Below are 12,734 nucleotides of genomic sequence, written 5' to 3'. Positions count from 1 at the left end.
TATTTAGGTTTTAACTTTTTATTTTTTTTTTTTTAATTTTTTTTTTCAACGTTTATTTATTTTTGGGACAGAGAGAGACAGAGCATGAACGGGGGAGGAGCAGAGAGAGAGGGAGACACAGAATCAGAAATAGGCTCCAGGCTCTGAGCCATCAGCCCAGAGCCCGACGCGGGGCTCGAACTCCCGGACCGCGAGATCGTGACCTGGCTGAAGTCGGACGCTCAACCGACTGCGCCACCCAGGCGCCCCGGTTTTAACTTTTTAAAAAGGCAAAGAAGAATGTCTTCAAACTCTTAGAGGTAGAAAATTAAAGTAACTGTTCAACTTCTAGAGGTCTAAGTAAATAAAATCCCTCCCCTTCTCTTATAGTTCAAGTCATATAACATTCCTAAAGTAATTGTGTTTGAAGAGCATTAGGAGGAAACCTTGTGATTTTAGGAGGAGATCTGGGATACTGTGCAAACCATCCCGACTTCGAGAAAACAGTGCTGTCCCTCTGCATGGCAGGGGATAGGAAATGCCCTTTGGATTTCCAGCTCTCTCAGCGCAGATGTAGAACTGGTCCTCCCTCAGCTGAGTAACGGCACAGAAAGGAAGACACTTGCCCTGAAGATGCAGGACAGAAAAACTAAGCCCGACAATTAAGAGGACACCCAAATCCATCATCATAAATGCTAGAGGTGGAGGATGTCAGAGCCTGCTGCTCCTAATTGTTCTCCCACACAAGGAATTCAAAATGCTCCCCTCCCCCAGGTGTTATTTTGATATAGGTAAGCAGAAAAAGTACTCATATTTTATTCGTAGCGAGACTTTCCAAGGAGGACCAGAGCGCAGGGTGGAGAAGGCAAGGTGAAAGGGTGCATAACTGCCATGGGAGGATCTGGGAACACTTCGCTGCACCAGCACTTCCTTTAGCTCTGTATGGGGTCTGGCATGACCCGCCACCCCCTCACTCTTCCACTCCACCTATCCAATGCATTCCCATGCGCAGGGACCACAACAACTCTTCCTCACCTGCACTTCATAAAGGAGACAGGGCTAAGCTATTCTAGCATGCTCTCCATCCTCTGAACTCCCACAGCACTCTCTTCTTCTCATTTCACTTCTCAGTGATTTCACTTCTCTGTATTTGTAGTTCTTGTCCCCATGACAAGACTATACCAATTATGATTACATTAAAAAACAAAACAAAACAAAAAACAGGGGCCCCTGAGTGTCTCAGTCAGTTGAGCGTCTGACTTCGGCTCAGGTCATGATCTCACGGTCTGTGAGTTCGAGCCCCGCGTGGAGCTCTGTGCTGACAGCTCAGAGCCTGGGGCCTGCTTCGGATTCTGTGTCTCCCTCTCTCTCTGCCCCTCCCTGGCTCGGCACTCTGTCTCTCTATCAAAAATAAACAAACATTAAAGAAAAAGTTTTTAAACACAAACCAGAAACCATGTATCAGAGAAAAAGCTGCTTCGTAATAACAATATATCATACTTCCTTGATTCCCTCACAGGACGTCTTCCCTTACGTGATATATGTGGATTCAACCATCCATGCCACAAATAATTATGGAAGTCTGTTCTGTACCACACACTGTACTAGGCGCCAGAAATTCTCAGGGAAAAGCTAGCACTCATATTAGGGAAGAGGTGGTTCCCTTCCTAAACTGAGTTAGAACAGATCCAGCACTCCTGACCACCTCTACAGGGATACCACACACCGAACCACGTGATGAGCCCTCAACACCACCCCTCTCCAACACCAAGGCACCCACTCACCTCAAAGTGCCTGTAAATTCTGGGAAGGAATAGCAGTGAAATAGAAGAAATAACTGTCAACAGGGCACACTGCTCCTCTATAGAAACCCTTCTCGAGGAGTTGGCCATAAAAATCATAGGTTTCTCTTATGCCCAGAGAGGGAAAAGGCCAAAGATGACACTCCACAGAAATTCAGCAGCACCATAGGAAGCATAGTCTGTGTACTGTGGAAATGCCAGCAGTTTAGACAATGTGTTATTCAGAGCCAGTTAGCAGCAGCACAGCGGCAGCCAGTGGTGGAGAAGGACGGCAAGGGCAGCAGACCCCAGAGCTACAGGGACTACAGGGACACAGGTAGCAAAGCAAATATGCAAGAAGCCCCTCACAGCCAGGGACTTAAACTAAAAGTCATTCCTGGAAGGTCATGCCGAGAAAAGACCTGACTTCCCGCCATGAGCAAGTACAGCACTGAGATGTGAGAGACTCATCTGTACATCTAAGCAAATGTGGTCTGAGGAGCACTAAGACCTCTCTTTAGAAAGACACATAATATTAGGGGCGCCTGGGTGGCTCGGTCGGTTAAGCATCTGACTTGATATTGGATCAGGTCATCATCTCAGGGTCGTGAGATTGAGTCCTGTGTTGGGCTCTGTGCTGACAGTGAGGACCCTGCTTGGGATTCTCTCTCCTCTTTCTGCTCCTCCCTTGCTCATGCTCCCTCTCTCTCAAAATAAATAAATAAACATTTAAAAAAGACATATATTAAAATGTTGACAGGTGTCACCTCTCAGCAGTTTCTGTTTTTCTCCTTCATCTTTATCTCGATGTCTTAATTTTTTGCCAGGAAATAAAAATCACAAATATAAAGAAAAAAAGCGGGTTTCTAAAAGTAATAAAGATAAGCCATAAGGAGAAACAGAATATTAAAGCAAATATAGGAAAACAACTCAAGCTAAAATGAAAATTTTCAGGGGTGCCTGGGTGGCTCAGTTTGGTAAGTTTCTGACTTTGGCTCAGGTCATGATCTCACAGTTCTTGAGTTCAAGCCCTGCATCAGACTCTGCACTCACAAGCTCAGAGCCTGGAGCCTGCTTCAGATTGTGTCTCCCTCTCTCTCTGCCCCTCCCTGGCTTGTGCGCACTCTCTCTCTCTCAAAAATAAACAAACACTTAAAATATAATAAATAAATAAATAAATAAATAAATAAATAAATAAACAAACAAAATGAAAAATTTCAAAGTGAAAGAAGAAATGTTTAACAGTTCTCTGCTATTTTCCTACCAATATAAAACCTAGGCATTATAACAAGAAAGCTGTTTGCCAAGACATCAGAACAATATCATTTGGTATCTCAAATTGCCTTAGAACTGAATAAAAACAAAAGTGCTAGATGGGAATGACTCTAAGAAAAAGTTTCCTAGATCAACCGAAAATAAACTATATTATTGAATGTAATTTACCTTTTTCTTTTTTGAAATCTCCAATTCCCAAGAAGAGATGCTTATTACAACTAAGAAATTAGAGTTTACATCTAACTTTTCTTCCAGTGTGAAGTCCTGCATTCAAGCAATCACGACAATAGCCCTTATTCTCTTCTTGCCACATTCAAAGCATAGGTTGATGTTTTTTCATTTTTATACCATTCTTCCTGCTCCAGCAGAGATAAGCACATGATATATAGGTTAAAGATACTGAACATAAAGGAAAACGTATTTGAAATCAAGAGTGTAATTTTCTACTGAGATGCACATAGATTTCAGTACAACATAGTAGGAGAAACATTTCCTTTACTACTAATAAAAAACCGTAACTGGATGTTTACATATATGAACTTAAACACGGCAAATCACTCCCAGAGCTGAGCTGAAGGTCACAACTTTATAAATAGCAATATAACTGAAAAAGAAAAGATAAAAGCCTCCTACGTTATTTTTCTTAAAGACTAGAATAACCATGTACTTCAACAATCCATCCTACCTACAGAAAACAAGCAGTGTCCAGACAGATCTAAAAGTTATGATTACTTCATGAGGAATTTAAACTTGAGTGGTCTTGTTTTCAAATCCTTCTGATCTGTCAGTCCACCCCTTACTCATGTTTCATATTCATGTTCAAAGGACAAGCAGAAAGTAAAATTTGTGGTCTGTTGAGTCTCTTTCTCCAAAGTTGATTGAGACTACTTGCCAGCCAATCTAACTTCTTTATGGTCCATCACAACAACCCTAGACTGTCATTACCTACTGGACCTCCCACCCTCTTTCATAAGAGAATTACAAAGTGATTGCTTACATCACTTGGAATTACAGTTGTCAGTAACATCAATGAGATAGTTGAGCTAGTACTTTTAAGAGAAAATCAAGCAGTAAACCCATCCTCTAGGGAACTAAAGTTCTTAGACAACCATTTCACAAAGACAATGTATTAGAGGATAACCACACATCCAATTTCTGGCACACGGCCCATCCTAAATACTCTGAACTGCTATCCATATTTATATAATCGTGCTTTTCAGACCAAGTGTCTAGAATTTCAATTTAGAAAACACAGACCCCTACATGAGACAAATGACAGATTTATAAGGAATATTCCCAAACTTAAATACTTATATATCAAACTTTCCAAATTGCAGCTATATAACTCATAAATATACAGAACAAACTGGTGGTTGCCAGAGGGAAATGGGGGGATGGGAAAAATAGGTGAGGAGGATGAAAAGGTACAAACTTCCAGTTACCAAATAAATAAGTTATGGGGATGCAAATATAGCACAGGGAATATAGTGAATAATTTTGTAATAGCTTTGTATGGTGACAGATGGTAACTACGTTGATCATGCTGATCGTTTCATAATGTACATAAATGTCAAATCACTGTGACATACACCTGAAACTAATGTAATATTGTATATCAACTATACTTCAAAAAATAAATAACAAAGAGCAGCTATGTTTCATAGGGGACTGAGTAAGACCTTGAAACTTAACGGGCTAGGATCTAGAGAGAGAACTGGAGACCTATCCAAGACCGTGAAAATGATGGATCACCAAACAAGGTCAACTCCTGGACAAAGATGAAGCACAGCAGAAGTCTGCAGGACTTGGTTCCTCTGATTCTAGTTCTCTTTCATGTACCCTCATCTCACACACCCAAAGTGCTGACTCACCTAGGCCTTCTTTGCCCTTCCACCAAAGCAGCACCCCATGCTTTCATGGAGGGGAGGGGTTGAGAAGTAAACAAACCAGTTAAATAAGTCACAGAGTATTAAGTGCTATAAGAAAATATAAAGCACATTAATAGGCTGTGTTCTTTAACCTTGCATGCCCATGAATATCATCGTGTAAGCTTTTAACAACGCCGATGACTAGACTAGACTCAGAATCAGACTACACTGAATAGGAATCTGTGGGAGCAAGTCCCAAGAAACAGCTTTTTAAAAGAGGTCTCCAAATATTATAATATTTAATCATAATATATAGCCAAATAGGGGAACCACTAGTATGCGGTGCCCAGGGGTGTTACTCCTATCATTCAGTCAGGGATGGCCTTTCCAAAATAATCTCTGAATTGTAACCTACACTGTCCCCTCAGGACAATCCGAATCCAGGGCAATAGGGACAGCCAAACTCACTTCAGTTTCCTTTCCTTCGTTTCCTTTCTCAGCAACAAATAACAGCACTGTATCAGGCCAGAGGTTGTCAAGGAGAGAAGAGAACTAAGCACAGTCAAAGAAAAGCAGAACCCAAACACCATGGAGGAATAATAGTGTGTTGCTGTCTCCACTGCATGGAATCAGACAATTAATGATCGGGGTCTGGGAGTCCCGCCAGCTTCAAGCACACCCTGATGTTCCAAATGATAACCACAGTGAGGAGGGGGAAGGCCCACTGAGCAGTGTCATTCTTCATCTTTAGGAAATACGGCAACAATCCTCCTTTAAATAATGAAAAGAAAGGAAAATTTTACAGACAATTACACACAAAATTCACATAAATCCTGACTGAGAATGCCCCTGACCACCACCCTGGTGGCCTCTGATCAAACGGATCCAGGCCAGGGTTTCCACATCACACCTTGCAAAGTCACACTCTTCTCTCCCCATACGATCTGAATCTGATGTCCCAAAGCGTCAGCTGAGTAATGCCAGAAGAGTCCAAAGTGTGAGAACATCGCCAGGCAAGTGGCAGCTGGGGCCCACAGCAGCAACGAAACCGGAGATTGGGGAATAAGGAGAGAGGCGTCGCAAAATGGACCGCACTGGGTTAGGGAGGGGTCTTTGGCAGCTGCACCTGCCGGCGTTGCAGCAAGTGCAGAAAACTGAGGACAGAGATGCTCGCGCCCCGCCCCTCCCTACCGGGACCTGCAGAGACTCGGGCAACTCAGGTCCGAGGCTGCCGGGGTTGCAGCTCTGCCCCCTCCAAGGGCCAGAGTCTCCCCTTTCTGGCTCCAGTGCCCCCAGTCGCGATCCCCTTGTCTGAGCTCCTCTGCACCAGGCCAGGGACTCAGGGGCTGTCGCGCGCGGAGTAAGGGGCTTCGCAGACGAGAGGCGCACGCGAGGAGCCAGGCAATAGGTCGCTTGAGCTGCAAGGACCCAGCGGGCGCCCGCGTACAACCCGCAGTCCCGCACTCACCTCCAGGCCCAGCTGCTCTCCTTGCGCTCTCCCGCCGCCTGGCATCGGGACGCCCCGATCTGCAGCCGCTGCGCCAGACCGCCCGGCCCCTGCTTCCTGGCCCCGCTACGTCGCCTCACCCCCAACTCCCGGCTACGATTGGTCGAATTCCGGGAGGGGCGGGCCCAGGACGCTGACTGACAGCCGCGGGTGCCGAGCGCGAACCTCTGAGCCGCTAGGCGAGGAAGCTTTGGAATCCCGGCTCCTGCGTGCAGGGGGGGGTCGCCTCGCTGCACCGCTGTGACCTGAACTCTCGGGACCGGCTCCTCTCGCCTTCGAACACCAAGGTTTCCTACGGGTAATCGGTTTCAAGCCTTTTTTTCTTGTCAGCGAAAGTGACCAAACCGGAGAAGCCCCTACTTGGGCCATCTTTCCTGTCGGTGGCGAAATTTATTGTTTCCTCAACCAGAAAACACTCTTGGCCAAGCACCAGCACCGAGACGGCAAGTCGTTGAGTCTTTACCTGCTTGCAATTAGTCGACTTAGTCTATTTGCCCTTAAAACAGCCCCGTCCCTTTTACTCTCCCTTTGTATGGCATAGGACTTCTGGACAAAAATGCCTGCATACGTTTCCCGCCCCCCCCCCCCCCCCACTCCGCCAGTTCTGGGTTATCCTATTTTGTACATTCTTCTAAGCGGGAAAAGGTGCGCAGCTATGCGACATTCAGGAACTGAGAGGAGTCCTTGGAAGACAGACAGAAGCCCTGCTCAGAAAGCTGGAAGGGATTGCGGCCTGCTCTGTGTTCTTCAGTGCACAGGGGAGTTAATGGAATTTATCCGAGCCAAACGCAGACTCTAAAAATAGACCTACCCCCAGACTATTATCTCAAGGTTGAAGAGGAGTTAATATAAACTGCAACTACCACTAATTATTTTTACATTTACTGACCACAATGGACTCTACGTGCTTATTCAGATGTTTTCATGGCAGGACTACATGCATGGGTGCCTAGACCTGTAAGTGGAATAAAAGAAGGTTCCTTCTACACAGGGCTGTCTCTTCTGCAGTAACCATTTCATTCTCCTTTCTGGAGAAATTCAGTCTTCCAGGGCCTACTCATAAAAGGTGGCTTCCGTTGCCTCAGTGTGGGATGAAGAGCCCCATATGATAAACTTATGCTGTAAGTCCTATCTCCCAGACACCCCATCACCTATTCTTTCACAGTTAGGCTGCCTGGCAAGTGGCAAATACTTAAACAGGACATGCTGACTTCTAGGTCACGGTTTTGGACCACATTAGTGATCCCTGATAACCCCATTAGCACACAGGCACTCATAACCGAGGCATTTGAGTATAAAGACACACACACACACACATATATATAACATATATATATATATGGTCATTGTAGCCACAAATGAGAATGCCTAGGACCAGAGAGTCCTGCATATCACTATTAATTCATTAAAATAACTCTGACTACAAAGTCACCACACTCCCAATGAAAAGATACCATCATACAGAAAATATTTGATTTGGATCCTGGCCTGACTGGGTCTGACTTACAGCTTTGCCTCTTACTAGCAGGGGGCAAAGTACTCAACTCCTCTCAGCTCAGTTCCTCAACTGTAAATTAGGGGCAACCCTACCTGCATTTAGGAATAAATTAAATGACAAATGAAAAGTCCCCTAGCACAGTGTCCCAAATCTCTTCCTCTTTAATCCCCTACCTCAGGTTGTGACATGGCATAAGGAATTTCTGAAAGCTACATTTATGATCATCTAACTTTGAGAACTGGGAGGAAAAATGAGAACATAAGGTTTGTATGTCATCATAAAAACCAAAGGAACTGTTTGCTTCTGACCTAGCTGCAAAAAAAGTTTAGATGCTAATATTACTAAACTTTATTTCTCTAAGAAACACAAAGCATGGATCTTTTAAAGTTAGATAAACAAATTAAGCCTGTTTCTGATGCAGCTAACTTGGGGGGTATTTACCAGCCATCTGGCTCCATCTCTGATGGCAGAAGCTTGGGACACAAGCACTTCTGATCCCATATCAGTTCCTGTTTCAGTCACTTTGCTTCTTAACCCTTTGAAAAAGTGACTAAAATTTAGGCCCCCAAACTTCTCAAACCATTGTTCAAAATAAACGATGACTGTCATATTAGGTACCAACCACCCTATCCCCCAAAACACCATAGGCCACAAGAAAATGCTGCCAAGGGTAGGAGACTAGAAGGAAGAAGTATTTGGTGTCTGTATTGGTCTGTTCAGGCTGCCATAATAAAATACCATAGACTGGATGGCTCGAACAACAGAAATTTATTGTCTCACAGTTCTGGTAGCTAGAAGTCCCAGATCAAGGTGCCAGCTGATTCAGGTCCTGGTGAGAACTCTCTACTTGGCTTGTAGGTAAATACCTTTCTATGTCTCCTCATCCTCCTTTTTTTTTTTTTTTTCAGAAACTGTGTGTGCTATATCATAGGTGGAGGGGCTAGGACTCAGGCACTTGGAGGCCTCAGGAGCTCTTCTGGACAGTGCAGACCTTCTCCTCCTGCTGCTCCCATATCCTGTCTTTGAATCCTTCTAGCTCTCAATGCTGGTCCTCCTTCATAGGTAGCCTCAGCTCCCTCTTGTGCTGTATGACATAATCCTCAAACCACCCAGCCTGACTGGCAATCTAGAACATAGCCACAGGGAAGCGAAGTAGAGTGTCATCTGAAGCATCTCTACCTTCACCCCCATCTTGTTTCTCCATTCTCCTTTTATAAGGACACCAGTCTCGTTGGATTAGTGCCCTACCTTATGACCTCATTTAACCTTAATTGCCTCTTGCTGGGAAAGGCAGTCTCATGCATGCAGTCGTTCATACATATAGCCTTAGCCTGCAACACTTCCTTACCAAGAGATGAAAGAGACCTCATAGCTTGTGTTGGATGTTTTGCCCTGTGTGGGACTTTCTTTATGTATGCCTTTGTTTTGCTTAAGACACATGAGAGCTCCTTAACCCCTTCCACCATGTGAGGACACACTAAGAAGGTGGTCATCTATGAATCAGAAGGCTACCCTCACCAGACACTGAATCTGTTGGTACCTTGATCTTGGATTTCCTACCCCAGAACTGTGAGAAATATACTTATTGTTTATAAGCCACTCAATCCATGGTATTCTGTTATAGCACCCTAAATGGACTATGACACATACTATCCACTCGAAACAGTTTTCTAAAATTACTTAGGTCATCTCCCTTTTTCCTACACCCTTCAGTGAATATATGTTGTCATAGTACACACTCCATCCTAAGACCCCTTGACATCCTACTTGATATTTGGGGGGTAAATTTTACATGTAATAAAACTTCAGTCTTTGTGTACTATTCTCTGAATTTTGAAGGTCAGTATGTGATGATAAAGGGGTCAATTCATCAAAAGATCTAACATAAATATTTATGCATCCGAATATCAGATATATTACATAAATGTATAAAACAAATACTTCCAGAACTAAAAGGAGAAATAGCAATATAATAATAGCTGGAGACTTTAATATCCTATTCTCAACAATGAATAAATTATCCAGACAGAGAATCAGTAAGGAAATAGCAGATTTCAACAACAGTACAGACCCAAACGGATCTAATAATCACACACAGAACATTACATACAAAAGCAGCAGAACACATTCTTCTCAAGGGCACATGGAACATTTTGTAGGATAGATCATGTTAGGTCACAAAACAAGTCTCAACAAAGTAAAGAAGATAGAAATTATATCAAGTATGTTTCCAACCACAGTGAAGTGAAATTAGAAATCAATAACAGGAAGAAACTGGAAAATTCACAAATACGCAGAAATTAAACACATTCCTGAACATCTAATGAGTCAAAGTAGAAATTAAAGGGATATAAAAAAAATATCTTGAGACAAATGAAAATGAAAAGGTGAAATACCAAAACTTAAGGGACGCAGCAAAGCAGTTCTCAGAATTGTGTGTCAAGTATTTCAAATTTAATTTTTTTTTTTTTTACTTTCAAAGTAAAAAAATAAAAAGAACATCAGAGCAGAAGGATCTATACTCTAAGGAGTAGAATAAAGGAGTAAAAGGGTAGGGCAGGGAGGGAGTGATAACTGATAGATGATCAGACTTGTGAAATTATTTGGGGAAATCTTAAATGTGTACAGTAGATCTAGTGGAGTATCTGAAAAAAAATAAGAGTGAGTATATATTCATGGGACTAAAAAAAAAATAGGGCAGTTTTTAATTCCAAGAAAAATGTTTAAAGATACAAGAAAGGAACTCTCACTACTGTTATTCAACATAGTGTTGGAAGTCCTAGCCTCAGCAATCAGACAACACAAAGAAATAAAAGGCATCCAAAATGGCAAGGAGGAAGGCAAACTTTCACTCTTTGCAAGATGACATGATAGTCTATGTGGAAAACCCAAAAGACTACACCAAAAAACTGCTAGATCCATGAATTTAGCAAAGTTGCAGGCTATAAAATCAATGCACAGAAATTGGTTGCATTTCTATACACTAATAATGAAGCAGCAGAAAGAGAAATCACGGAATCGATCCCATTTACAACTGCACCAAAAGCCATAGGATACCTAACCAAAGAGGTGAAAAATCTATACGCTGAAAACTACAGAAAGCTTATGAAAGAAATTGAGGAAGACACAAAAAAATGGAAAAACAGTCCATCCTCGTGGATTGGAAGAATAAATATTGTTAAAATGTCAATACTACCCAAAGCATCTACATATTCAATGTAATCCCTATCAAAATAACAGCAGCATTCTTCACAGAACTAAAACCATCCTAAAATTTGTATGAAACCAGAAAAGATACCGAATAGCCAAAGCAATCCTGAAAAAGAAAACCAAAGCTGGAGTCATCCCACTTCCGGACTTCAAGCTGTATTACAAAGCTGTAATCAAGACAGTATGGTACTGGCACAAAAACAGACACTCAGATCAATGGAACAGAATAGAGATCCCAGAAATGGACCCACAAATGTATGACCAACTAATCTTTGACAAAGCAGGAAAGAATATCCAATGGAAAAAAAGTCTCTTCAGCAAATGGTGTTGGGAAAACTGGACAGCAACATACAGAAGAATGAACCTGGACCACTTACTTACACCATACACAAAAAAGAAACTCAAAATGGATGAAAGACCTAAACATAAGACAGCCATCAAAATCCTAGAGGAGAAAACAGGCAACAACCTCTTTGACCTCAGCCATAGCAACTTCTAACCTGACATGTCTTCAGAGGCAAGGGAAACAAGAGCAAAAAATGAACTATTGGGACCTCATCAAGATAAAAAGCTTCTGCACAGCAAAAGAAATAATCAGCAAAACTAAAAGGCAACTGATGGAATGGGAGGAGATATTTGCGAATGACATATCAGATAAAGGGTTAGTATCCAAAATCTATAAAGAACTTATCAAACTCAACACCTAAAAAAACAAATAATCCAGTGAAGAAATGGGCAAAAGACATGAATAGACACTTTTCCAAAGAAGACATTCAGATGGCTAACAGACACATGAAAAAATACTAAACATCACTCATCATCAGGGAAATACAAATCAAAAGCACAATGAGATACCACCTCACCAATTAACATCTCAGGCAACAACAGATGTTGGTGAGGATGTGGAGAAAGAGGAACTCTTTTGCACTTCTGGTGGGAATGCAAACTGGTGCAGCCACTCTGGAAAACAGTATGGAAGTTCCTCAAAAAAATAAAAATAGAACTACCTTACAACCCAGCAATTGCACTGCTAGGTATTTATCCAAAGGATACCGGAGTGTTGTTTTGAACGGGACACATGCACTGCAATGTTTATAGCAGCACTATCAACAATAGCCAAAGTATGGAAAGAGCCCAAATGTCCATCAACTGATGAATGGATAAAGAAGATGTAGTATATATAGATATATACAATGGAATATTACTCAGCAACCAAAAAGAATGAAATCTTGCCATTTGCAACAACATGGATGAAACTAGAGTGTATTATGCTAAGAGAAATAAGTCAGAGAAAGACAAATAGCATATGACTTCACTCATATGAGGAATTTAAGATACAAAACAGATGAATATAAAGGAAGGGAAGCAAAAATAATATAAAAACAGAGAGGGAGACAAACCACAAGAGATTCTTAAATACAGAAAACAACCTGAGGGTTGCTGGAGGGGTACTGGGTGGGAGGGAGGGCTAAATGGGCAAAGAGCATTAGACACTTGTTGGGATGAGCACCGGGTGTTATATATATGTGATGAATCACTAAATTCTATTCCATTCTATTCTATTCTATTCTATTCTATTCTATTCTATTCATTATTACACTATATGTTAACTAACG

The 12,734-nt window shown here is 42.2% G+C and overlaps 1 protein-coding gene across 3 annotated transcripts in view; it reads right to left on the bottom strand.

The window, feature by feature from the left end:
- NXPE3 (neurexophilin and PC-esterase domain family member 3) overlaps window positions 1-6,478 on the bottom strand; it is a 44,370-nt gene extending 37,892 nt beyond the window's left edge. Inside the window, exon 1 of one of the 3 annotated variants that reach the window (XM_040484395.1) lies at window positions 6,372-6,478. Coding sequence is in view for 1 of the 3 variants with exons in the window: in XM_040484397.1 (XP_040340331.1) it covers window positions 6,372-6,416 (45 nt within the window). In the remaining 2 variants the exon portion in view is untranslated. Of the gene's footprint in view, window positions 1-3,203; window positions 3,392-6,371 lie in introns of those variants that run through there. The other 2 variants (XM_040484397.1, XM_040484396.1) reach the window with 2 other exon arrangements.
- Window positions 6,479-12,734: the final 6,256 nt, after the last annotated feature.

The sequence above is a fragment of the Herpailurus yagouaroundi genome, unplaced genomic scaffold (genome assembly GCF_014898765.1).
Source record: "Herpailurus yagouaroundi ecotype Mexico unplaced genomic scaffold, PumYag 162, whole genome shotgun sequence".
Taxonomy (NCBI): domain Eukaryota; kingdom Metazoa; phylum Chordata; class Mammalia; order Carnivora; family Felidae; genus Herpailurus; species Herpailurus yagouaroundi.
Note: the sequence above shows the minus strand (reverse complement) of the source record. Positions and strands in the feature narration are given on the sequence as shown.